This window comes from Scyliorhinus torazame, chromosome 21, assembly GCF_047496885.1.
Source record: "Scyliorhinus torazame isolate Kashiwa2021f chromosome 21, sScyTor2.1, whole genome shotgun sequence".
In the NCBI taxonomy this organism is placed as follows: Eukaryota; Metazoa; Chordata; class Chondrichthyes; order Carcharhiniformes; family Scyliorhinidae; genus Scyliorhinus; species Scyliorhinus torazame.
The window spans coordinates 59771629-59798343 of record NC_092727.1 but is presented as its reverse complement, the minus strand read 5'-3'; the positions used below and the strand labels follow the sequence as shown (position 1 = coordinate 59798343).

The 26715-nt window shown below is 50.8% G+C and overlaps 1 protein-coding gene across 1 annotated transcript in view; it reads right to left on the bottom strand.

Annotated features, from left to right (window-relative positions):
• The window catches only part of tmem45b (transmembrane protein 45B), a 119033-nt gene that overhangs the window by 17206 nt on the left and 75112 nt on the right, over positions 1 to 26715 (bottom strand). Inside the window, exons 4-5 of the mRNA XM_072486846.1 lie at positions 17010 to 17194; positions 15138 to 15283 (exon numbers count right to left, since the gene is read on the bottom strand). Coding sequence (XP_072342947.1) covers positions 15138 to 15283; positions 17010 to 17194 — 331 coding nt within the window. The remainder of the gene's footprint in view (positions 1 to 15137; positions 15284 to 17009; positions 17195 to 26715) is intronic.

Genomic DNA, 26715 nt, shown 5'->3' with positions numbered 1-26715 from the left:
AAAGTTGTGTATTTTGGGCAGAAGAACCCAGAGTTTATGGTACCCAAGAGATTAGAGGGGATTGGTTCGCTGGTGGCCAATGGATTGGTCAGGGACAGTATTCGACCCGGCAACAGACAGTGATTGGTTCCTGTCAGGTGTGGTTTTTCGGAGAGAACCCAGGAGAAGCCACTGGACCCTCAAGGTGGAAGCAGCTCTCTCTGCCCTGTTGCTGAAACAAAGACTCTTATCCTTTTACTTCCATCATTATTTTACACCCCTCTTTCCCCTCTGTGTTTCTTTGTCTGTGTGTGTGTATAGAGGGTGGGACTGGTTAAAAGGATGGGACTAGATAATAATTAAGCACTTGTTTTGCTGCTTGTTTAATTATAATTCCTGCTAATAATAAAGAGTTTATTCTGTTTAAATTTACAAACCTGGTAACTGTAGTTATTGGGCAGCCAATGACCTTGGGTATTTTATATAATAAAAGTTAATTTCAATCGCATTGCGACTCTGGGTCAATTGGGCTGGAACTGACTGCGCACTACCCCCAATGTTGTAATAATGGACACCGTCTCCCAGTGTATTACGCATCGGCAGGGCTGTCAGACACAGAGATACTCTATGTCATTATTGAAAAAGAACCTCTCACAGTCACATGGGATTTTGAGTAGTTCTCTTATTGGCCTGAAAGTGACCATCGAAATGGATCATAAACCACTGGTCGCATTGGTAGATGAGATAAACTTGCAAAGATTCTCCCCAGTATTCAGATATTCCATTTGAATCCCAAACATTTTGCATACGATACAAATACGACGCAGTGTCTGTTCAAGGGAAACATTAAACAACTGCAAGATGCACTATCCAGGAATGTGGTCGACCTTCCTGTGACAACCTGGTTGATGAGTGATGTTCTAAATGATGAAAAAACTGCTGCTACCTCAGGAAAGATTCAGTAAAGCTGCCAGGAGCAGTTGCGAGATGAAGAGTGCGCTGGCATCTGTCTTTACTGTCAACAAGGGTGGCCACAACTGAGGCCAGCTGGCAATTTCATGAACATTTGTTTTGAAAGCAGAAACACTTCACTGTGATGGATGATCTGCTAGTATACGATGAGGAATTGGGCATTCCAGTCTCTCCTCAGCCGGAGATTCTCTAACAAATCCAGCAAGGCCTCCTCGGCATTACAAAGTGCAGAGCACAGGTTCAGTCTGCAGTGTGGTGACTGACACCTGTGCACTTCACAAACCGTATACAGACCGAGTTCCTTATCCCCACACACTGCCTGCCAGGCCATGGGAATGGTTGGAAATGGATGTATCTGTCTTTAATGTCAGGTCCTTCTTCATCTTGGTTGACTACTTCTCCTGATGACACACAATGAGCACAGAGGTGGCCGTTTGGCCCATGAAGGAAGGATTTGTGATCTTTGGCACCCTGGGCCAGGTGGTGTTTGATAATATCCCACAATCGACAAATGAATGCTTCACTGAATTTGTCATCGGTTACAGCTTTCAACAACTTATCAGTTCCCCAAAAGTATCCACAACTTATCGTGGAGGCAGAAAGAGGCATCTACGCCATTAAATCCCTTTTGAGACACAACAAAGACTTCCCTAAAGCATTGTTAACATATAGATCTATCAGCTGCAATGTGGATTGGTCCCATCAGAGCTCCTGATGGACCAGAAACTCCCAAAGCTGCCAAAGAAACTAATCACAGGGTTGGCGGTCAAGGGTTAGTGGAAGATTCAGCATCGATAACAGACAGATATGGGCTTGCACCTACAATAGGAGGCATCACATGAGAAACTTGCCCCAGTGACACAAAGTTCAAAAGGATCAGGGACCTTGATCGAGAGGGTGTCATTATCTGGAGAAATGATGACCAACAAAGATCATACCTGATTTGTACCCCGGGTGGAACAGGAGGAGTCTCCTCCTCATCCCTCGAGGTGAGCCTCCATTTAAGTGAATCAGATGAAGACACCCCAGCAATTTCCTCCCCTGCCTCCCTCAGTATTCTGGGGTAGATCCCATCAGGCTCTGAGGACTTATCTACTTTAATGCTTTTTAAGATGCCCAACACCTCTTTATTAATATCAACATGACTCAGAATATCTACACACTCTACCCTTTACTCCACATTCACCAAGTCCTTCTCTTTGGTGAATACAGAGGCAAAGTATTCATTTATTACCTCGCCCATTTCCTCTGGTTCCATACATAGATTCCCACCAATATCCTTGAATGGACCAACCCTCTTGCTCTTTACATATGCATAAAACGCGTTAAGATTTTCCTTAACCCTGTTTGCCAACGACATTTCATGACCCCTTTTAGCCTTCCTAACTCCTACCTTAAGTTCCTTCCTACCTTTTTTATATTCTTCAAGGGCTTCATCTGTCCTCAGCCTTTTAGGCCTTCTGAATGATTCCTTTTTCTTTTTGACAAGATTCATAATATCCCTCGTTATCCTGGGTTCCCTATACTGGCCACCCTTATCTTACCCACCCGTACCAATGTTCTGGGTCCCACGCCCCTGCCATACTAGGCAGTTCAATCTGTTTCTCTGCCTTCCACTTTTCTTCTCACTAGCTTTTGTTTCTATCCCCTCTTTACTACCCACTGACTTCCTGCATTGGTTCCCATCCCCCTGTCATATTAGTTTAAACCCTCCCCTACAGAGTCATGTGTACCCTGTGTACCACCTTGAACTGTATCGCATGATTCGCTGGCCCCCGGCGACTCCTCTCACATTCATCTGCTACCCCCCGAAAGAATCCACTCTTTCTCACCCAAGACATATGCACCCTGTGCACCACCTTAAACTGTACGAGGAACATAGAACATTACAGCGCAGTACAGGCCCTTCGGCCCTCGATGTTGCGCCGACCTGTGAAACCATTCTAAAGCCCACCGACACTATTCCCTTATCGTCCATATGTCTATCCAATGACCATTTGAATGCCCTTAGTGTTGGCGAGTCCACTACTGTTGCAGGCAGGGCATTCCACGCCCTTACTACTCTCTGAGTAAAGAACCTACCTCTGACATCTGTCCTATATCTATCTCCCCTCAATTTAAAGCTATGTCCCCTCGTGCTAGACATCACCATCCGAGGAAAAAGGCTCTCACTGTCCACCCTATCCAATCCTCTGATCATCTTGTATGCCTCAATTAAGTCACCTCTTAACCTTCTTTTCTCTAACTAAAACAGCCTCAAGTCCCTCAGCCTTTCCTCATAAGATCTTCCCTCCATACCAGGCAACATTCTGGTAAATCTCCTCTGCACCCTTTCCAATGCTTCCACATCCTTCCTATAATGCGGCGACCATAATTGCACGCAATACTCTAAATGCGGCCACACCAGAGTTTTGTACAGCTGCAACATGACCTCATAGCTCCGAAACTCAATCCCTCTACCAATAAAAGCTAACACACTATACGCCTTCTTAACAATCCTCTCAACCTGGGTGGCAACTTTCAGGGATCTATGTACATGGACACCGAGATCTCTCTGCTCATCAACACTGCCAAGAATCTTACCATTAGCCCATTACTCTGTCTTCCTGTTATTCCTTCCAAAATGAATCACCTCACACATTTCTGCATTAAACTCCATTTGCCACCTCTCAGCCAGCACTGCAGCTTATCAATGTCCCTCTGTAACTTGTAACATCTTTCCGCACTGTCCACAACTCCACCGACTTTAGTGTAATCTGCAAATTTACTCACCCATCCTTCTACGCCGTCCTCCAGGTCATTTATAAAAATGACAAACAGCAGTGGCCCCAAAACAGATCCTTGTGGTACACCACTAGTAACTGGACTCCAGTCTGAACATTTCCCATCAACCATCACCCTTTGCCTTCTTCCAGCTAGCCAATTTCTGATCCAAACTGCTAAATCACCCTGAATCCCATGCCTCCGTATTTTCTGCAGTAGCCTACCATGGGGAACCGTATCAAACGATTTACTGAAATCCATATACACCACATCAACTTCTATCTGCTCGTCCACCTGTTTGGTCACCTTCTCAAAGAGCTCAATAAGGTTTGTGAGGCACGACCTACCCTTCACAAAACTGTATTGACTATCTCTAATCAAATTATTCCTTTCCAGATGATTATCCACCCTATCTCTTATAAACCTTTCCAAGATTTTTGCCCACAACAGAAGTAAGGCTCACTGGTCTATAGTTACCGGGGTTGTCTCTATTCCCCTTCTTGAACAAGGGGACAACATTTGCTATCCTCCAGTCTTCTGGCACTATTCCTGTAGACAAAGATGACTTAAAGATCAAAGCCAAAGGCTCAGCAATCTCCTCCCTAGCTTCCCAGAGAATCGTAGAATAAATCCCATCCGGCCCAGGGGGTTTACCTATTTTCACACTTTCCAGAATTGCTAACGCCTCCTCCTTATGAACCTCAAGCCCTTCTAGTCTAGTAGCCTGAATCTCAGTATTCTCCTCGACAACATTGTCTTTTTCCTGTGTGAATACTGACGAAAAATATTCATGTAGCACCTCTCCTATCTCCACGGACTCCACGTACAACTTCCCACTCCTGTCCTTGACTGGCCCTACTCTTACCCTAGTCATTCTTTTATTCCTGACATATCTATAGAAAGCTTTAGGATTATCCTTGATCCTACCTGCCAAAGACTTCTCATGTCCCCTCCTGGCTCTTCTCAGCTCTCTCTTTAGGTCCTTCCTAGCTAACTTGTAACTCTCGAGCGCCCTAACTAAACCTTCATGTCTCATCTTTACATAAGCCTCCTTCTTCTTCTTGACAAGTGTTTTGACTGCTTTAGTAAACCACGGTTCCCTTGCTCGACCACTTCCTCCCTGCCTGACAGGTACATACTTATCAAGGACACGCAGTAGCAGTTCCTTGAACAAGCTCCTCCCTGCAGTTTTCCTCTCCATCCGATGCATCCTAAGTCTTGCCTCATCGCATCATAATTGCCTTTCCCCCAGATATAGCTCTTGCCCTGTGGTATATACCTATCCCTTTCCATCACTAAAGTAAACGTAATTGAATTGTGGTCACTATCACCAAAGTGCTCACCTGCCTCCAAATCTAACACCTGTCCTGGTTCATTACCCAGTACCAAATCCAATATGGCCTTGCCTCTCGTTGGCCTATCTCCATACTGTGTCAGGAAACCCTCCTGCACACATTGGACAAAAACAGACCCATCTAAAGTCCTCGAACTATAACGTTTCATCCTTGTACATGAGGAGGTCCCGTTTACCCTACGCAGTGCCTCACTCCATACTCCCTAATTGATCTCCCCTCCCAACTCCGCTTCCCATTTCTCCTTGATCTTCACCACCCACTCGCCTCCCTGTTCCCCCAGTCACTTGTATGTATCCCCAATTCTTCCCTCCCTTTCCACATCTGGAAGCAGCAGTCGCTCAAGCAGGGTGTATCCCGGCAACCTAGGGAACCCCCTCCAAACCTTTTGTGCAAAGTCCCTAACCTGCAGATACCTGAACTCACTTCCCCTCGGCAGCTCTACCCTCTCCCTTAGCTCCTTCAGACTGGCGAACCCTTCCTCCAAATACAGATCCCTCACCTTGACCAGCCCCACTTCCCTCCACCTCCTGTATACACTAACCATCCCCCCCCCCCGGCTCAAACTCACGATTCTCGCACAGCAGCGTTAGCAACGGCATCCCTTCCACCCTAAAATACTTCCTGAATTGATTCCGTATCGTTACTGTGGACTGCACCACCAGGCTCCTTGAATACCTCCTCGGAGCCATTGGCAATGCTGCCGTCACCATAGCCTTCAAACTAGACCCCTTACAAGATCCCTCCTCCATCTGAACCCACTCTACCCCTTCTCCTTCCCACCACCGCCACATTCGCCGCCCAATAATAACGAAGCAAGTTCGACAACTCCCCTGGTGCCTTTGCCTCTGTAGCAGGGTCCTTCCCACCCTCGGCACCTTCCCCGCCCATACAAAGTCTGAGATGATCGAGTCCACTTTCTGAAAAAAGGCCTTTTGTATAAGGATCGGGAGAGCCTGAAAGATAAACAAGAACCTCGGCAGAATATTCATTTTCACCACTTGGACCCTCCCTGCCAGCGTTAAGTACAGTGTATCCCACCTCTTACGATCCTTCCTAGCCTCCTCCACCAGCTTCGTTAAGTTCCACTTAAGGAGCTCCGTCCATTCCCTCGCTTCCTGAATCCCCCCAATACCTAAACCTATCCCTCGCCACCGGAAATGGCATCACCCCTAAATTAGCCTGCTGTGCCAGCTTATTCTCCAGGAATACCTCACTTTTCCCTAAATGCAGCTTGTACTCTAAGCACCCTCAAACCTCCCCAGCAGGCCCATAATTCTTCCCATACTCTCCAGCGGATCCAAAAGATACAGCAAAGAGGTCATTGGCATAGAGCAACACCCGATGCTCCCTCTGTCCTCTCATAATCCGCCGCCACTCTGCTGACCCCCTGAGAGCTATCGCCAATGGCTCTATGGCCAGCGCAAACAGCAGCGGTGACAGCGGGCATCCCTGCCTCGTACCTTTTTGTAAGTCAAAGCTTCATGAGATCATATTCGTCCTCACTCTCGCCCTTGGTGCCGCATACAGGAACCGCACCCATGCCACAAATCTCGGCCCAAACCCAAACCTTCTCAAAATCTTGGACAGGTACCACCACTCCACCCGATCAAATGCCTTCTCAGTGTCCATGGACACCACCACCTCCAGTACCAGAGCCCCCGACGGATTCATTACCACATCCCGTCTTATATTACTCGTGAGCTGCCTGCCCTTCACGAAGCCTGTTTGATCTTCTGCCACCACCCGGGGGACACACTCCTCCATCCTCCCCGCCAACAACTTAGCCAATACTTTCACATCCGTGTTCAATAGTGATATGGGCCTATATGACCAACATTCCACCTTTTTCGGGATTAGTGTGATTACTGCCTGCTTCATCGTCTCCGGTAACTCCCCCTTCTCCAGTGCTTCATTAAACACCCCCAACAGATGTGGTGCCAGGTCCGTCGCAAATTCCTTATAGAATTCTGCCGGGTACCCATCCGGCCCAGGGGTCTTCCCCGACTTCATACTCCTGATACTATCCAGCACCTCCCTCAGCTCCAGTGGCTCCTCCAATGCCTGCCTCTTTGCTTCCTCCACCTGGGGAAATTCCAGCTTGTCCAGAAACCGCCCATGTCCCCCTCCTCTCCTCCCGGGTCCCTGGTAGTACTCCCTAAATGCCTCATTTATCTTCCCTGGCTCAGACACCACATCCCCAGCCCCAGTCCGGATCTTCAATACTTCCCTGGACGCAACCTCCCTCCGCAGCTGGTGTGCCAGCCCTCCTCACCCCTCCCCCTCCCCTGGCCACCTCTCTCGGCCTTCTCCCCCACCACCTCACCTCCGTTCACCAGCATACCCTGCCAGCACAGCAGCCCCTGCGCAAAGGCACTTACCAATGAACTCCCCCCCCCCCCCCCACCCCTCAGCTCAAGGAGAAAGACTCCCTGTTGACCTTACCCTCCCCCACCCAAACAAAGACCTCTCCTGAACTCCAGGCAGCCATCTCCAAAAGCAGACAAACAAATGTTAAACATAAACAGTCCCAGAAAACAGGGGGGGCAGGGGGGGACGAGAACATCCATCCCCACATAAACGTTCCACCCCTCACAATCCCAACAGTAACCAGCAACCCCCCCCTACCAAAAAAAGAGATGAACATTCCCCAATCCTTACCTCCACTGCAAACATGCTCCCAACCATTACAAAGTGCCAGCACCCCGGTTCCCAAGCAATGTTGCTCAGTTGTCCCTCAGTTTATGCTCCTTAATGACGTCTTCGGCCACTTCTGGAGTCTTGAAATAATACTCCCGGCCTCCGAACGTCACCCATGATTTCGCCGGGTAGAGAACCCCAAATTTCTCTTCAAATTTGTGGAGCCTCACGATCACCGCCAGCGGCAGCTCCCGAGCTCTTGGCTTCTGCCTCAGGGATCTATGCACTTGGTCCACTTCCGGGGACTTATCTAGCACCCTTTCTGCCACCAGCCCCCACCAGCATCTTCCAGACATACCTTGTGGTACTCACACCTTCCACTCCTTCAGGCAGGCCCACAATTCGCAGGTTCTGCCTTCTCGAGGCATTCTCCTGCTCCTCCACCATTGCCTTCAATGTTTTACAGAGGTCGCCGAGGAGCCCCACCTCCGCCTCCAGAGTCACCACATGATCGATGTGGTCCGAGATCACTCCTTCAATCTCCCGAATCTGTGACCCCTGCACCTCCAAACAGCTCTCCACCCGTTCCAAAGAACTCTTCAGGGGTGTCACCGCTTCTTCAATGGCCTTTGTGAGATCTTTTCGCAGTTGTTCCCTCTGCTGCTGGAATTCAGCTTTAATACAGGCCATCAAGTCAGTTTGAAGCCTTTGAGCTTGCCCTTCCCCCGCCTGCATGCTTGAAGAGGCTTTTGTCTTTGCTGCAGCACCAGCCAAATCCCTCACTGTTTCAGCCGGGTCTGGTAACCAAGAGACATACCATTCCTGGTGGAAAGTCCCCCTCCAACATTCACCGACACCTTTTCATCAAAATTCCACCCCGTATTGATTAAAAAGAGCTCTTTTCTGTAACCTTGGGCAGGAGCTGCCTTGTATGTGACCACTTACTCCATGGTCCACACCGGAAGTCGTAAATTCTATGATCTATGTCTCCAACCCTGTCCTTCCCCATTCTAACCCCTTACTGTGGTAGTATGTATTGGGGGTCATGTGGGACTGGAAGCCCTAATGTCATTGGCTGACAGATCCCGGGTCCTGGTTGGCCGTTGACCTCGAGCTCCGCCCTGAAGGCGAAGTATAAGAAGCCGGTGCCTTCCCCCGCAGGCCAGTTTACTATCGGGCTGCTGGGGAACAGACACGCTTAATAAAGCCTCATCGACTTCACTCTATTCGTCTCACGGAGTCTTTGTGCGCTACAATTTATTAAGCGTGCCTAAAAAGGACTATGGAGCTCAGGATCATTCCAGAATGCCTGAGGATCAGCCCCCATGCAGTGAATGCGGCAGCAGCCTTCAAACACTGGCAGACTTGCTTCGAGGCCTACATCAGATCGACCACAGGCCGAGTCTCAGACGAACAAAAACTGCAGGTCCTGCACTCGAGGGTGAGCACGGAGATTTTCACCCTCATTGAAGACACCGACGATTTCCAGACGGCGTTCACAGCACTGAGAAATCTCTACGTTCGCCCAGTTAACCAAATCTATGCTCGCTACCAGCTCGCGACAAGACGGCAAGCTCCCGGAGAATCGATGGACGAGTTCTATGCCGCGCTGCTGATTTTGGGACGAGCCTGCAGCTGCCCGTCGGTGAATGCAAACGAACATACGGACATGTTAATGCGCGACGCTTTTGTGGCAGGCATGCAATCCTCCCAAATCCGCCAAAGACTTCTAGAAAAAGAGTCGCTAGGACTCTCAGAGGCCCGGGCCCTAGCAGCCTCCCTAGACGTGGCCGCGCGTAATACCCGCGCCTACGGCCCCGACCGCGCAGCAGGCCATTGGGCCCCGTACGTACCCGTCGCGGCAAACCCCCTACCCCCGCCCCCCGGACACCCCACAGGCTTGCGCAGTCCAAACGCCGAGTCGCACCGGGGGCGCCCGCTGTTATTTCTGCGGCCAGGCGAAGCAACCCCGACAACGCTGTCCGGCCCGCGCAGCCATCTGCAAAAGCTGCGGGAAAAAGGGCCACTATGCGGTGGTGTGCCGGTCCCGCGAGGTCGCCGCCGTCCCGGGGCCACAGGGAGCCCTACAAGCAGTCTATGCCTCCCAACCCCCCCAGCACGCCATGTGCGACCCGCAGGCGCAGCCACTCTGGGTCCCGACCACCGCGGCCCCGGGAGAACTGGGAGCCCTGCACGCCGCCTACGCTCCCCAACCCCCCTCCCCGCAGTCCATGTACGACCCGCCGCCGGCGCTCCCGATTTGGGTGCCGGCCAACACTCTCCACGGAGAGGAAGGGGTTTTTCGCGTCCCGAACGCCACCCTCACCCCCGTCCCGCGCCCCACGCCTGACCCGCCGGCGCCACCTACCTGGACCCCGACCACCGCTGTCCCCGGTGAGGGAGCTCCTCGCGCTCCTTGCGCTCGCGGCCCCATGCCTGACCCGCCGGCGCCGCCGACTTGGGCCCTGACCACCGCTGTCCCTGGCGAGGGAGCTCCGCGCGGTCCTAGCGCCCGCGGCCCTGGTGCTCGCAGTGAAGGAACTCCGCGCGGTCCTAGCGCCCGCGGCCCTGGCGCTCGCAGTGAAGGAACTCCGCGCGGTCCTAGCACTCCCCAGACCCCCCAGCACACCATGTGCGATCCGCAGACGCCGCCATTTTGGGTCCCGACCACCACGAGGGGAGGAGGGGCGCCGTTGTGCGACCCGCAGACGCCGCCATTTTGGGTCCCGACCACCACGAGGGGAGGAGGGGCGCCGCCATCTTGGACCGCCCCCGACCTGTACGACGCATGGGGGCGGCCATTTTGTCCACCCCCGACGCCATCTTGTGACCCCTCAGCCACGTCCGATGTATGGGGGCGGCCATTTTGTCCATCCCCGACGCCATCTTGGACGGCCTTAACGGACCCCACCCCACTACTACAACCACGGCTCGCTTCGGTTACGCTCGATCAGGCTCGGCCCCGGACTCTCCAGACGACGACGACAACGGTCCTAATTAACGGCCACAAGACGCCATGCCTAGTCGACTCCGGGAGCACGGAAAGTTTTATACACCCCGACACGGTAAGACGCTGTTCCTTAACTACCTACCCCAGCGCACAAAAGATTTGCCTAGCTGCAGGATCCCACTCCGTACAGATCCAGGGATTCAGCATAGTTACCCTAACGGTACAGGGGAGGGAATTCAAAAACTACAAACTTAACGTCCTTCCCCAACTCTGTGCCCCCACCTTGCTGGGCTTAGATTTCCAATGTAACCTACAGAGCCTTACGTTTAAATTCGGCGGCCCCATACCCCCACTCACTATCTGCGGCCTCGCCACCCTCAAGGTGCAACCCCCGTCCTTGTTTGCGAACCTCACCCCGGATTGCAAACCCGTCGCCACTAGGAGCAGACGGTACAGCGCCCAGGACCGGACCTTCATTCGGTCCGAAGTCCAGCGGCTACTAAATGAAGGCATAATCCAGGCCAGCAATAGTCCCTGGAGAGCGCAGGTGGTAGTAGTGAAGACAGGGGAGAAACAAAGGATGGTCATTGACTATAGCCAGACCATCAACAGGTACACACAACTAGACGCGTACCCTCTCCCCCGCATATCCGACATGGTCAATCGGATTGCCCAGTATAAAGTCTTCTCCACCGTGGACCTCAAGTCTGCCTACCATCAGCTCCCCATCCGCCCAAGTGACCGCAAGTACACAGCCTTCGAGGCAGACGGGCGATTATACCATTTCCTACGGGTCCCTTTTGGCGTCACAAACGGGGTCTCGGTCTTCCAACGGGAGATGGACCGAATGGTTGATCAACATGGGTTACGGGCCACGTTCCCGTACCTCGACAATGTAACCATCTGCGGCCACGATCAGCAGGACCACGACGCCAACCTCCAAAAATTCCTCCAGACCGCCAAAGCCTTGAACCTCACGTACAACGAGGACAAGTGCATTTTTAGCACCGATCGGCTAGCCATTCTGGGCTACATAGTGCGCAATGGGATAATAGGCCCCGACCCCGAACGTATGCGCGCACTCATGGAATTTCCCCTCCCGCACTGCCCAAAAGCCCTGAAACGCTGCCAGGGGTTCTTTTCGTACTACGCCCAGTGGGTCCCCCAGTACGCAGACAAGGCCCGCCCCCTAATACAGACCACGACCTTCCCTCTGTCGACAGAGGCTTGCCAGGCCTTCAGCCGCATCAAAGCGGACATCGCAAAGGCCACGATGCGCGCCATCGACGAGTTCCTCCCCTTCCAGGTCGAGAGCGACGCCTCCGACGTAGCTCTAGCGGCTACCCTTAACCAAGCGGGCAGACCCGTGGCCTTCTTCTCCCGAACCCTCCACGCCTCAGAAATCCGCCACTCCTCAGTGGAAAAGGAAGCCCAAACCATAGTGGAAGCTGTGCGACATTGGAGGCATTACCTGGCCGGCAGGAGATTCACTCTCCTCACTGACCAACGGTCGGTAGCCTTCATGTTCGATAATGCACAGCGGGGCAAGATTAAAAATGACAAGATCTTAAGGTGGAGGATCGAGCTCTCCACCTTCAACTATGAGATCTTGTACCTGCCCGGAAAGCTGAACGAGCCGTCCGATGCCCTATCCCGCGGCACATGTGCCAACGCACAAATTGACCGCCTCCAAACCCTCCACGAGGACCTCTGCCACCCGGGGGTCACTCGGTTTTACCACTTCATCAAGTCCCGCAATCTCCCATACTCTTTAGAGGAGGTCCGTACAGTCACCAGGGACTGCCACATCTGCGCGGAATGCAAGCCGCATTTTTTCAGGCCAGATGGAGCGCACCTGATTAAGGCTTCCCGCCCCTTTGAACGCCTCAGTCTCGATTTCAAAGGGCCCCTTGCCTCCACCGACCGCAACGCGTATTTCCTTAATGTAGTGGACGAATACTCCCGCTTCCCTTTTGCCATTCCCTGCTCCGACATGACCGCGGCCACAGTCATTAAAGCCCTGAACAGCATCTTCACGCTGTTCGGTTACCCTGCATACGTCCACAGCGACAGGGGGTCCTCTTTCATGAGTGACGAGCTGCGCCAGTTCCTGCTCAGCAAGGGCATAGCCTCAAGCAGGACGACCAGCTACAACCCCCGGGGGAACGGGCAAGTAGAAAGGGAGAACGGCACGGTCTGGAAGACCGTCCTACTGGCCCTACGGTCCAGGGATCTCCCAGCTTCACGGTGGCAGGAGGTCCTCCCGGACGCTCTCCATTCCATCCGGTCGTTATTATGTACAAGCACTAATCAAACGCCTCACGAGCGTCTCCTTGTCTTCCCTAGGAGGTCCTCCTCTGGAACGTCGCTGCCGACCTGGCTGGCGGCCCCAGGACCCATCCTGCTCCGAAAGCACGTGCGGGCACATAAGGTGGACCCGTTGGTCGAAAGGGTTCACCTCCTCCACGCAAACCCCCAGTACGCCTACGTGGAGTACCCCGACGGCCGACAGGACACGGTCTCCCTGCGGGATCTGGCGCCCGCCGGCACCACGCACACCCCCCCAACGCCATCAACCCAACCGCCCCCCTTCCTGACACCGCCGCACCCCGCGACCGCCCCCTTCCCAGGAGGATCAGTCCCCCTCCCCTTTGCACCGACAGCTGAAACCGTGCGGCTCCCGGAGGCGACAACACTGGTACAAGCACCACCACCACCGCCGGGGCCGAGGCGATCGACACGGACGACCAGACCGCCCGATCGACTCGTGGCGTCAATGTAAAACAAAGATGGACTGTCCAATGAACATTTTGTTTTTCCTATACCCTCTGTAAATAGTTGTAACAGGACGATACTGTCCAATACTGTACTACCATGTAACTGTTCTATCCTCCCAGGACCAGCCCTGTAAACCCTTACCACTATACGAAGCATCACCCCGCCGGGTTCATTTTGACAAGGGGTGAATGTGGTAGTATGTATTGGGGGTCATGTGGGACTGGAAGCCCTAATGTTATTGGCTGACAGATCCCGGGTCCTGGTTGGCCGTTGACCTCAAGCTCCGCCCTGAAGGCGAAGTATAAGAAGCCGGAGCCTTCCCCCGCAGGCCAGTTTACTATCGGGCTGCTGGGGAACAGACACGCTTAATAAAGCCTCATCGACTTCACTCTATTCGTCTCACGGAGTCTTTGTGCGCTACACTTACCCCCCCTATTCCACCCCCTTTGCTCACCCCTCAAACCTCAACGAAATCAATAAACGGCTTCCACCATGAACCCATGGGGAACCCATCGACCCACCCCCCTCAAAACGAACTTGACCTTGTCCAGCCTCAGGAATACTGCCAGGTCACTCATTCACACCCCCGTTTTCAGTGGCTCCGAGTTCCTCCATCCAAGTAAGACCCATCTTCAGGCTATCAGGGAGACAAAGGCTAAAACATCGGCCTCTCTTTCCCCATGGACTCCCTGATCTTCCGACACCCCAAATATCGCTACCTCTGGACTCGGGGGTACCTCCACCCCCAGCACCTCAGATATTACGTCTGTGTGGTGAACCACTGTATTAGGGGATGTAAGGTAGGACCTGCACTACAGGTTCGCCGGTAGCCCCTGCCGGCTGGCTCCGCCCACTAAGAACTGCATAAATATGCATGACCTCCATTGCCCTGCCATTTCGCCAGCTGCAGCAGGAGGCCACGCATCTGACTGCAATAAAGCCACAGTTGTACCCAATCTGCGATTTGTGCAATTGATTGCGCATCAGTCTGCGCACCCCTGCCAGAACCCCATCAGCTTTGGACATGCCCAGAACATGTGGACGTGATTCATGAATAACCTAACCTGTGTTGTGTTCCTGTGTTCGTTATCGAACAAGGTATCTACAGAACTGCTGATGACTTGTCCAAACCAGGATCTTTATTAATACACACTTGGTAAGGTAATGATCAGATAAAGAGCAAGTTATCATGGAGTTTCTTTATACTCCCCTGGAACTACCCCTATGCACAACTGTCCTCATGTACGTCTTACAACATTCCGAGGATCACCGGACCTGCCCTGTCTTATATCTGAGTGCCTCAGTGCCTTGTCATATGACCACTATCTCGGGACTGCATGGTGGATCTGTACCAGCACCTGCTGATTGGAGGTCGCACCACCAACTATATACAACAGCATCTGCAGGCATATGCCCACAACCTGTACATCTTTGGACTGTGGGAGGAAACTGGAGCACCCAGAGGAAACCCACGTAGACACGGGGAGAACGTGCAAACTCCACATAGACAGTGACCCAAGGCCGCAATTGAACTGGGATCCCTGGTGCTGTGAGGCAGCAGTGCTAACCACTGTGCTTCCATGCTGACCATTTTGAACCCCTGATCAACATTTAACACTTCCTTTCGATTTGGTGACGTAGAGAGCAGGACTCGTGCTGACTGCTGAAGCCTCAAATCTGTGCGTGTGTCAATTCAAACTCACCAGTACATTAGTGTATAGCTGATAGCCAGGACACACAGGGCGATTGCAAAATGCCAGCAGAAGCACAATGTGATGAACATGATATTTCCGTGGTCAGTTTCATTCCACTTGGGCCAACCGGTGGGAGGATACAGGACAAAGCCAATCTAAAAGAGAACAGACATCAGAACTTCACTCACTGTTAAACCTCCCTTGCACTCAGAGACTTAGGGCTAGATTATTCCCTTCTGAAGACAGTGAGTGATGTGTTGGGTGCTCTGGATCCGTGGAACACATACAGGCCACCAACACTTAAAATAGTGCAACACTATTTTATTAAGTTGGAAACTGTTGAACATACTTTCACTGTGGGTTAACACGATGTTAGATTAAACTAAAGTCCTATGCCTGTCCTAACCAGTCTGTGCACTCAGCACATGGTGAAGATCTGTGCTGTGAGCTCTGTCCTTCTCGGAGGCTGCATCCCGAATGAGCGGGAACTCTGATGCCCCCTGTCTTTATAGTGAGTGTGCTCTAACTGGTGGTTGGCTGCGGTGTTGTGTGCGTTGATTGGTCCCGCTGTGTGTCCATCAGTGTGTGTCTGCACCATGATATACTGGTGTATATTATGACAGTGAATAGGAAGGTGGATGCGTTTGAAGGTTTGTGCTGTTGGCTGGGGTGCTGGTTCTGCCCCAAAGCCATTTCTCCAGAGCTATGATTGGGGTCCTGCTTGGTGGGTAGCCAGGGGAAGACACTGCATGTTCTATTGGATAATATGCAGAAAACAGTGTGTGGGGATAAGGGGCCCTTTGTCAGGTTGGCGACCTGTAACGAGTGGGGCTCCACCGGGATCAGTACTGAGACCACAACTGTTATTAACAATTATTAACGACTTGGAGGAAAGAAGCGAATGTACTGTCGCCAGATTTGCAGACAACACAAAAATAGGTGGAAAGGCAAGTTGCCAGAGGGATACAAACAGTTTGCAAAGAGATATTGATGGGTTCAGTAAGTGGCAAATGAGTATAATGTGAGAAAATGTGAAGTTGTTCATTTTGGAAGGGAGAACAAAAGAACAGTGCATTAGTTAAGTAGAGAAAGACTGCAGAAAGCTGCAACATAAAGGGACTTGGGGGTATGTTTATTTCATGCGTCAGTGCAGACTCGATGGGCAGAAGGGCCTCTTCTGTGCTGTATTATTCGGTGATTCTGATACTTGTGCACGAAACACAGTAAGCTAGCATACAGGTGCAGCAGTTAATCAGGAAGGCTAAGGGAATGTTGGCCCTAATTTCAAGGGGGTTGGAGTCTAAGAGTAGGAAAGTCTTGGTGCAACTGTACAAAGTACTGATGAGACCGCATCTGGAGTACTGAGAGCAGTTTGATCCCCTTATTTAAGGAAATATGTTATTTCATTGGAGACAGTTCAGAGAAGGTTCATGAACCCCACTCAGGAACTGGGCCAGCTGCCTGGAGGAAGCCTCTCTGTGGCAGACCCTGGGGCCTACACTCCAGCTTTGAGGCCCAGCCTGCCAGTCTAGCCTCAGTTGCATCTACATCCTGGTCTGTGGAGCAACTCCCTCTCAATGGTGGCCTGACTGCTGAGGCCCTTTTTAAATTTAAAAGTTTATGGGTCCTCCCTCCCTCGCTCTCTGTCCATAAACTGCAGGCCACAGCTCCTTCAGTGCTGGAAGAAGTCATGTTGAGAACCAGTCTGTTCTCACCCTTCCTCCCACCTGTTCATTGGCCAATGCAGACAGAATCACTGCCAGGTGTACTGCCCATACAGTTTGGTGTTGTGACTCCCATTTGATCCCACCATTGAGGGTCCCAGCCCTGCCCCTTGAGTTAGAGGTGTGGAGGGGGAAGGGGAAGTTGGGAGCTACTCACCTGCCAGAACCATGTTCCCTGTAGGATTGCCAAGCTAGCTCGGAAGAGCTCCAGGATGATGTTGTCCCGCACGAAAACCTCCAACATTATGATTAAGGAACCTCCAAAGATGGCAGTGAGCAGGAGTGAGTGGATATGCTGGTCGAGGGGAGGCCTATTATGGACATGGAAATAGAAGAGGAAACCTGCAGAAAGAAAATAGCCATCAATGACTAATCACATGTTGGCTGGCGTGTAACCTGCCAATCACACGCATGCTGATTTCTGAAACATTAACAACACGTGCTGGGACATGTTGGGTACAGCTGCCACTATCTTTCTTCCAATTCATTAGCTGTTTAAGTGTTTCTGTTCCAATTCTCTGCTCCAGTTATTCCAGATAGAATGTGACCATCCTGTGATGGCAACTACACTCTTCATTCTGGATCTGCTTTGTGACTTTAACTGAATGGGTTAGATAGGGTTTAAATGGGCTTGTGATGTGTAAAGAATGGGTGACACACAGTGGTTCAATTCTGGCCTCTGGTGACTGTGTGGTTTGTATATTCTCCCCGTGTCTGGATGTGCAGGTTAGGCGGATTGGCCATGATAAATTGCCCCTTCGTATCCAAAGGTTAGGTGGGGTTACTGGATTACGGGGAAAGGGTGGGGGCCTAGGTGGGTTGCTCTTTCCAGGGGTCAGTGCAGACTCGATGAGCTGAATGGCCTCCTCCTGCACATAAGAACATAAGAACATAAGAACTAGGAGCAGGAGTAGGCCATCTGGCCCCTCGAGCCTGCTCCACCATTCAATGAGATCATGGCTGATCTTTTGTGGGCTCAGCTCCACTTTCCGGCCCGAACACCATAACCCTTAATCCCTTTATTCTTCAAAAAACTATCTATCTTTATCTTAAAAACATTCAATGAATGAGCCTCTACTGCTTCATTGGGCAAGGAATTTCATAGATTCACACTATGATCCTATGTAGAGATTCGATGAATGGTTTAGGGAGATGACAGTAAGATCGTCCCAAGAACATCCAAACAGTCAGGATTTTCACCCTGTTCCTACATTCTGACCCAGTCATGGCCCCTGTCCACTGCCCTGGGTCAGTCGATGGAAGGCTGGATCCCGTGGTATCACGGTGGAAAAGGGGATTTTCTCGATGCCTCATGTGTGTCAGAGGCCGGAAACATCAATGTATCCGGAGTCTCAGGAGAACAATAGGTTCAAACAAAATGGGGGTTAAGGTTAGTTACACAGAATAGCAGAGGGTGAGAAGTGATATTTCACATGGATTGGTTACTGGGAGCACTGTGTACACTCTACACAGCATACACTATTTACATAAATCATTTGATTCACAAATTAAAAGTACAATTTCAAGGTCATTGAAGGAAATGAGAATGGAAATTACATGGGTGCTGGCCATAACCTTCCAGTCATCTCTAGACACAGGGGAGGTGCCAGAAGACTGGAGAATTGTAAATGTTCAAAAAATATTGTAAGGATAGCTCCAGCAATTACAGACCAGTCAGTTTAACATCAATGGTGGAGAGGGCGTAGAATTATTTGGCACATGGAAACGTGTGGATTGATTCGGAAGAGCCAACGTGGATTTCTAAAGCAGGAAGATTTTGTTTAACTAACTTGCTTAAGTTTTTTGAGGAGATAACAGAAAGGACCGATGAGGGCAACGCTGTTGATGTGGTGTACTTGGACTTTCAGAAGACATTTGATACAGTGCCACATAACAGACTTGTGAGAAAAGTTACTGCTCGTGGAATAAAATGAACAGTAGCAACATGAACACAAAATTGGCTGAATAATAGGAAGCGGAGAGTAGTGGTTAATGGATATTTTTTGGGCTTTGGCAAGGTTTAAGTGGTACTCCCCGGGGTCGGTATTGAGATCTTTATTTTTCCTGATATATATTAATGATCTAGATGTGAAGAGGACGATATACAGTTTCAGAAGGACAGAGACAAGTTGGTGGAGGGGGCAGACATGTGGCAGATGAAGTTCAATGCGGAGAAATGTGAGGTGAAGCATTTTGGTAGGAAGCACATGGAGAGATAATATAAAATAAGGGGTAAAATTCTAAAAGGGAGCAGAGGGACCTGGGTGTATTTTTTCATAGATCATTGAAGATGGCAGGACAGGTGGAGAGAGCAGTTAATAAAGCATATTGTATGCTGGGTTTTATTAATAGGGGCATAGAATACAAGAGCAAGGAGGTTATACTGAACTTATAAGTTAGACATCAGTTGGAATATTGAATCCAGTTCTGGGCACCACACTATAGGAAAGATGTGAACATATTGGAGAGAGTTCAGAATAGTTTACAAGGACTTCCAGGTGCGGCGATGACCAGCTGAGTCATACGTTTCGGCAGCTCCCGGTGAAACGGACTTTTGGGCTCTTGATAGGAGCCCCAACGGCAATTTTGACGGCTAAAAACACTGTGCGGTAAACCAGAAGGGAATCCCCCCTGGATACGGATGGAAAAAGGAGGAGAAAGTGGCCGGATTGCAGTGGATCCTTTAGAACAGCGGCAAGGAAGGCAAGCAAAAACCAAGATGGCGTCGGAAGGTGGCAGTTTAACATGGGGCCCTGAACAACAAGAGTTCTTGAAATGCTGTGTGGAAGAGCTCAAAAAGGAAATGAAGAAAGAGCTGTTGGCCCTGATACTACAGGCGATCGAAGGGCTCAAGGAGGAACAAAAGACCCAGGAGCGGGAGCTTCGGGTCGTGAAGGCAAAGGCAGCCGAGAATGAGGACGACATACAGGGCCTGGTGGTGAAGACGGAGACGCATGAGGCGCATCAGAAACGATGTGTGGAAAGGTTGGAGGCACTGGAGAACAACGCAAGGAGGAACAACCTGAGGATTCTTGGTCTTCCTGAAGGTGCGGAGGGAGCGGACGTCGGGGCATATGTGAGCACGACGCTGCACTCATTAATGGGAGCGGAGGCCCCGGCGGGTCCGTTGGAGGTGGAGGGAGCATACCGAGTGATGGCGCGAGGACCGAGAGCAGGAGAAATTCCGAGAGCCATAGTGGTGAGATTCCTCCGTTTTAAGGATAGAGAAATGGTCCTTAGATGGGCAAAGAAAACTCGGAGCAGTAAATGGGAGAACGCGGTGATCCGCGTTTATCAAGACTGGAGTGCGGAGGTGGCGAGAAGGAGGGCGAGCTTTAATCGGACCAAGGCGGTGCTTCATAAAAAGAAGATAAAATTTGGAATGCTGCAACCGGCAAGACTGTGGGTCACATATCGAGGGCGGCACCACTACTTTGAGACGGCGGATGAAGCGCGGACTTTTATTGTGGAAGAAAAACTGGAATGAGCGGGTTATTAAAAAGAACGTTTGAACAAAGTGGTGGGGCGAATGTGGGGGGCGAAGAGGGTGGTTAAAAAGGGGGGAAAGAGGAGTTTTATGTACTAATCCTGCGATGTGGTAACTTTTCTCTCTTCCACAGGTGGTGATGGGGGGAGGAGGGGAGGTGGAGGAGATGGGGCGTTGGCCATTGGGGGCGGGGCCAAGGGAGAAGCGCGGGCTTGGTTCCCGCGCTATGATAATCATGGCGGGAATAGAGAAGCAGGAAGGAGGGGGCGTCGCACGGTGCGAGCCGAGGTCACGGGGGGAAGCCGAGGTCGGCCAGAGTTTGCTGACTTCTGGGAGCAACATGGGGGGAGTAATTATGCTAGCGGGGGATCTAGCGGGGGGGGGGGGGTGGGAGGGGGGAATTACTGGGTTGCTGCTGCTGGGGAGAGGGGGGAGCTGGTATGGGAGGGGATGGGTGGGGGGGCACCGCCTGGGGGAGATACAGCTGCGTGGGAACCGGGTGAGGAGCTGGAAAAAGGGGATGGCTAATCGACAAGGGGGGGGGTAGGAAGCCCCCCAACCCGGCTGATCACGTGGAATGTGAGAGGGCTGAACGGGACGATAAAGAGGGCACGGGTACTCGCACACCTTAAGAAACTTAAGGCAGATGTGGTTATGTTACAGGAAACGCACCTGAAACTGATAGACCAGGTTAGGCTACGCAAAGGATGGGTGGGGCAGGTGTTCCATTCGGGGCTAGATGCGAAAAACAGGGGGGTGGCTATATTAGTGGGGAAGCAGATAATGTTCGAGGCAAAGACTATAGTGGCGGATAACGGGGGCAGATACGTGATGGTGAGTGGCAAACTACAGGGGGAGACGGTGGTTTTGGTAAACGTATATGCCCCGAACTGGGATGATGCCAATTTTATGAGGCGGATGCTAGGACGCATTCCGGACCTAGAGATGGGAAAGCTGATAATGGGGGGAGATTTTAATACGGTGTTGGAACCAGGGCTGGATAGGTCGAAGTCCAGGACTGGAAGGAGGCCGGCAGCAGCCAAGGTACTTAAAGATTTTATGGAGCAGATGGGAGGTGTAGACCCGTGGAGATTTAGCAGACCTAGGAGTAAGGAGTTCTCGTTTTTCTCCTATGTCCATAAAGTCTACTCGCGAATAGACTTTTTTGTGCTGGGAAGGGCGTTGATCCCGAAGGTGAGGGGAACGGAGTATACGGCTATAGCCATTTTGGATCACGCTCCACACTGGGTGGACTTGGAGATAGGGGAGGAAACAGGAGGGCGCCCACCCTGGAGAATGGACATGGGACTAATGGCAGATGAGGGTGTGTGTCTAAGGGTGAGGGGGTGCATTGAAAAGTACTTGGAACTCAATGATAATGGGGAGGTCCAGGTGGGAGTGGTCTGGGAGGCGCTGAAGGTGGTGGATAGAGGGGAGCTGATATCAATAAGGGCACATAAAGGGAAGCAGGAGAGTAAGGAACGGGAGCGGTTGCTGCAAGAACTTTTGAGGGTGGACAGACAATATGCGGAAGCACCGGAGGAGGGACTGTACAGGGAAAGGCAAAGGCTACATGTAGAACTTGACTTGCTGACTACGGGCACTGCAGAGGCACAATGGAGGAAGGCACAGGGTGTACAGTACGAATATGGGGAGAAGGCGAGCAGGTTGCTGGCACACCAATTGAGGAAAAGGGGAGCAGCGAGGGAAATAGGGGGAGTGAGGGATGAGGAAGGAGAGATGGAGCGGGGAGCGGAGAGAGTGAATGGAGTGTTCAAGACATTTTATAAAAAATTATATGAAGCTCAACCCCCGGATGGGAGGGAGAGAATGATGGGCTTCTTGGATCGGCTGGAATTTCCCAAGGTGGAAGAGCAGGAAAGGGTGGGACTGGGAGCACAGATCGAGGTAGAAGAAGTGGTGAAAGGAATTAGAAGCATGCAGGCGGGAAAGGCCCCGGGACCGGATGGATTCCCAGTCGAATTCTATAGAAAATGTGTGGACTTGCTCGCCCCGGTATTGACGAGGACCTTTAATGAGGCAAAGGAAAGGGGACAACTGCCCCCGACTATGTCTGAAGCAACGATATCGCTTCTCTTAAAGAAGGAAAAGGACCCGCTACAATGCGGGTCCTATAGACCTATTTCCCTCCTAAATGTAGATGCCAAGATCCTGGCCAAGGTAATGGCAATGAGAATAGAGGAATGTGTCCCGGGGGTGGTCCACGAGGACCAAACTGGGTTTGTGAAGGGGAGACAGCTGAACACGAATATACGGAGGCTGTTAGGGGTAATGATGATGGCCCCACCAGAGGGGGAAACGGAGATAGTAGTGGCGATGGATGCCGAGAAAGCATTTGATAGAGTGGAGTGGGATTATTTGTGGGAGGTGTTGAGGAGATTTGGTTTTGGAGAGGGGTATGTTAGATGGGTGCAGCTGTTGTATAGGGCCCCGATGGCGAGCGTGGTCACGAATGGACGGGGATCTGCATATTTTCGGCTCCATAGAGGGACAAGGCAGGGATGCCCTCTGTCCCCATTATTGTTTGCACTGGCGATTGAGCCCCTGGCGATAGCGTTGAGGGGTTCCAACAAGTGGAGGGGAGTACTTAGAGGAGGAGAAGAACACCGGGTATCTTTGTATGCGGACGATTTGCTACTATACGTGGCAGACCCGGCGGAGGGGATGCCAGAAATAATGCGGATACTTGGGGAGTTTGGGGATTTTTCAGGGTATAAATTGAACATGGGGAAAAGTGAGTTGTTTGTGGTGCATCCAGGGGAGCAGAGTAGAGAAATAGAGGACCTACCGTTGAGGAAGGTAACAAGGGACTTTCATTACCTGGGGATCCAGATAGCCAAGAATTGGGGCACATTGCATAGGTTAAATTTAACGCGGTTGGTGGAACAAATGGAGGAGGATTTCAAGAGATGGGATATGGTATCCCTGTCACTGGCAGGGAGGGTGCAGGCGGTTAAGATGGTGGTCCTCCCGAGATTCCTCTTTGTGTTTCAGTGCCTCCCAGTGGTGATCACGAAGGCTTTTTTTAAAAGGATTGAAAAGAGCATCATGGGTTTTGTGTGGGCTGGGAAGACCCCGAGAGTGAGGAAGGGATTCTTACAGCGTAGCAGAGATAGGGGGGGGCTGGCACTACCGAGCCTAAGTGAGTATTATTGGGCCGCTAATATTTCAATGGTGAGTAAGTGGATGGGAGAGGAGGAGGGAGCGGCGTGGAAGAGATTAGAGAGGGCGTCCTGTAGGGGGACTAGCCTACAGGCTATGGTGACAGCCCCATTGCCGTTCTCACCGAGGAACTACACCACAAGCCCGTGGTGGTGGCTACACTGAAGATTTGGGGACAGTGGAGATGGCATAGGGGAAAGACTGGAGCCTTGGGGGGGGTCCCCGATAAGAAACAACCATAGGTTTGCCCCGGGGGGAATGGATGGGGGATATGGAATGTGGCAAAGAGCAGGAATAACGCAAATGAAAGATCTGTTTGTGGATGGGAAGTTCGCGAGTCTGGGAGCGGTGACCGAGAAATATGGGTTGCCCTAAGGGAATGCATTCAGGTATATGCAACTGAGGGCTTTTGGGAGGCAACAGGTGAGGGAATTCCCGCAGCTCCCGACACAAGAGGTGCAGGACAGAGTGATCTCAAAGACATGGGTGGGGGATGGTAAGGTGTCAGATATATATAGGGAAATGAGGGACGAAGGGGAGACTATGGTAGATGAACTAAAAGGGAAATGGGAAGAAGAGCTGGGGGAGGAGATCGAGGAGGGGCTGTGGGCAGATGCCCTAAGCAGGGTAAACTCGTCGTCCTCGTGTGCCAGACTAAGCCTGATTCAGTTTAAGGTATTGCACAGGGCGCATATGACTGGAGCACGGCTCAGTAAATTTTTTGGGGTGGAGGATAGGTGTGCGAGGTGCCCGAGAAGCCCAGCAAATCATACCCATATGTTTTGGTCATGCCCGGCACTACAGGGGTTTTGGATGGGGGTGACAAAGGTGCTTTCAAAAGTAGTGGGGGTCCGGGTCGAACCAAGCTGGGGGTTGGCTATATTTGGGGTTGCACAAGAGCCGGGAGTGCAGGAGGCGAGAAAGGCCGATGTTTTGGCCTTTGCGTCCCTAGTAGCCCGGCGCATGATATTGTTAATGTGGAAAGAAGCCAAGCCCCCGGGGGTGGAGACCTGGATAAATGACATGGCAGGGTTTATAAAGCTAGAGCGGATTAAATTCGTTCTAAGGGGGTCGGCTCAAGGGTTCACCAGGCGGTGGCAACCGTTCGTCGAATACCTCGCAGAAAGATAGATGGAATGGAAAAAAGAAGGCAGCAGCTGCAGCCCAGGATCGGGGGTGGGGGTGGGGGAGGGGGGAGGGGGGGAGGAGGAACCAGAAGGACTCTCAGGGTTGTTAATATATACTGTATAATATGTATAGGTCGTTGCGACAGATAATTATATATTGGACTGTTAAATTATATTTTTGGAGAGTGTTACTTGTGATAAGGCAGTTGCCAATTAGGGCTAGTTTTCATTTTTGTTATTTATTATTTATTCATTTTTTGTTTATAAAATAGGTCATTGTTATTTGTGTTGTTATAATATTGTGTAAAGGATGCACAATGTACTGTGTTGGTTGACCAAAAATTTTCAATAAAATATTTATTAAAAAAAAAGAATAGTTTACAAGAATGTTTCCAGGGATGAGAAACGTCATGTATCAACATAGATTGGAGAGGTTGGGTCTGTTCTCCTTTGAGAGAAGAAGGCTAAGAGGAGATCTGATAGAGATGTTCAAAATTATGAGGGGGCTGGACAGAGTAAATAGGGAGAAACCGTTCCCGCTTGTAAAAGAATCAAATGAAACAAAATGAAAATCGCTTATTGTCACATGTAGGCTTCAAATGAAGTTACTGTGAAAAGCCCCTAGTCACCACATTCCGGCGCCTGTTCGGGAAGGCTAGTACGGGAATTGCACCGTGCTGCTGGCCTGCCTTGGTCTGCTTTCAAAGCCAGCGATTTAGCCCAGTGTGCTAAACCAGTCCCTAGAATGAGAGGGCACAAATTTAAAGTGATTTACAAAAGAAGCGAATGTGATGTGAGAGAAAACCTTTTCACACAATGAGTGATTTAAGTCTGTAATGTGTCTGGAAGTGTTGTGGAGGCAGGTTCAATTGAAGCATTCAAGAGGGCATTGGATGTTTACTTGAATGGAGACAATGTGCAGGGGTACGGGTCAAAGGCAGGAGAATGGCACTAAGTCATGGTGCTTGTTTGTAGAGCTAGTGCAGACACACTGGTCCGAATGGCCTCCTGCTGCACCATAACAATTCTGCAAATTTATAAGGGTGAAACTAAGTTGGCAGATAATTGATACTTTTATTCAGCACTTGTTTCATAGCCTTGTCTGCCCTGGGATCTCAAGTGCTTCTTAAATGTTCTGAGGGTCTCTGCCTCCACTGCCCTTTCAGACAGTGAATTCCAAACTCCCACCACCCTTTGGGTAAAATGTTTTTCCTCACATCCCCTCTAAACCTCCTGCCACTTACCTTAAATCTATGCTCTGGTCATTGATCCCTCCACTAAGGGGGACAATTTGTTCCTGTCTACTCTATCTATGCCCCTTATAATTTTATCATGCCCCCCCTCAGTCTCCTTTGCTCCAAGGAAAACAATTTAAGACTATCCAATTTATCTTCATAACTGAAACTCTCCAGCCAGGCAACATCACGGTAGACCTCCTCTGCACCCTTTCCAGTGCCATCACGTCCCTCCTGTAATGTGGATTCCAGAACTGCACACAATACTCTAGCTGTGGCCTAACCAACATTTTATACAGTTCCAGCATAACCTCCCTACTCTTAAACTTTATGCCTCAACTAATAAAGGCAAGTTTACCATATGCCTTCTTAACCACTGTATCCAACTACTCTGCTATCTTAAGGGACCGGTGTACATGCACACCAAGATCCCTCTGATCCTTGGTGCTTCCCAAGGTCCTGCCGTTTATCCTGTATTCCCTTGCCCTGTTTGTCCTGCCCAAGTGCATCACCTCACACTTATCCGGATTGAATTCCATTTGCCACTGACCAGCCCGTCTATTTTCTCCTGTAATCAAAGTCTATCCTCCTCACAATTTACCACCCCACCAATTTTCGGATCATCCGCAAACTTACTGATCAACCCTCCTACATTCATATCTAAATCATTTCTATAAACCACAAACAGCAAGAGCCCCAACACTGAGCCCTGTGGGACCCCACTGAACACAGGATTTCAGTCAGAAAAATACCCCTTGATCATCATTCTCTACTTCCTCCCAGTCAGCTAATTCTGGATCTAATTTGCCAAATTCTATTGGATCCCATGGG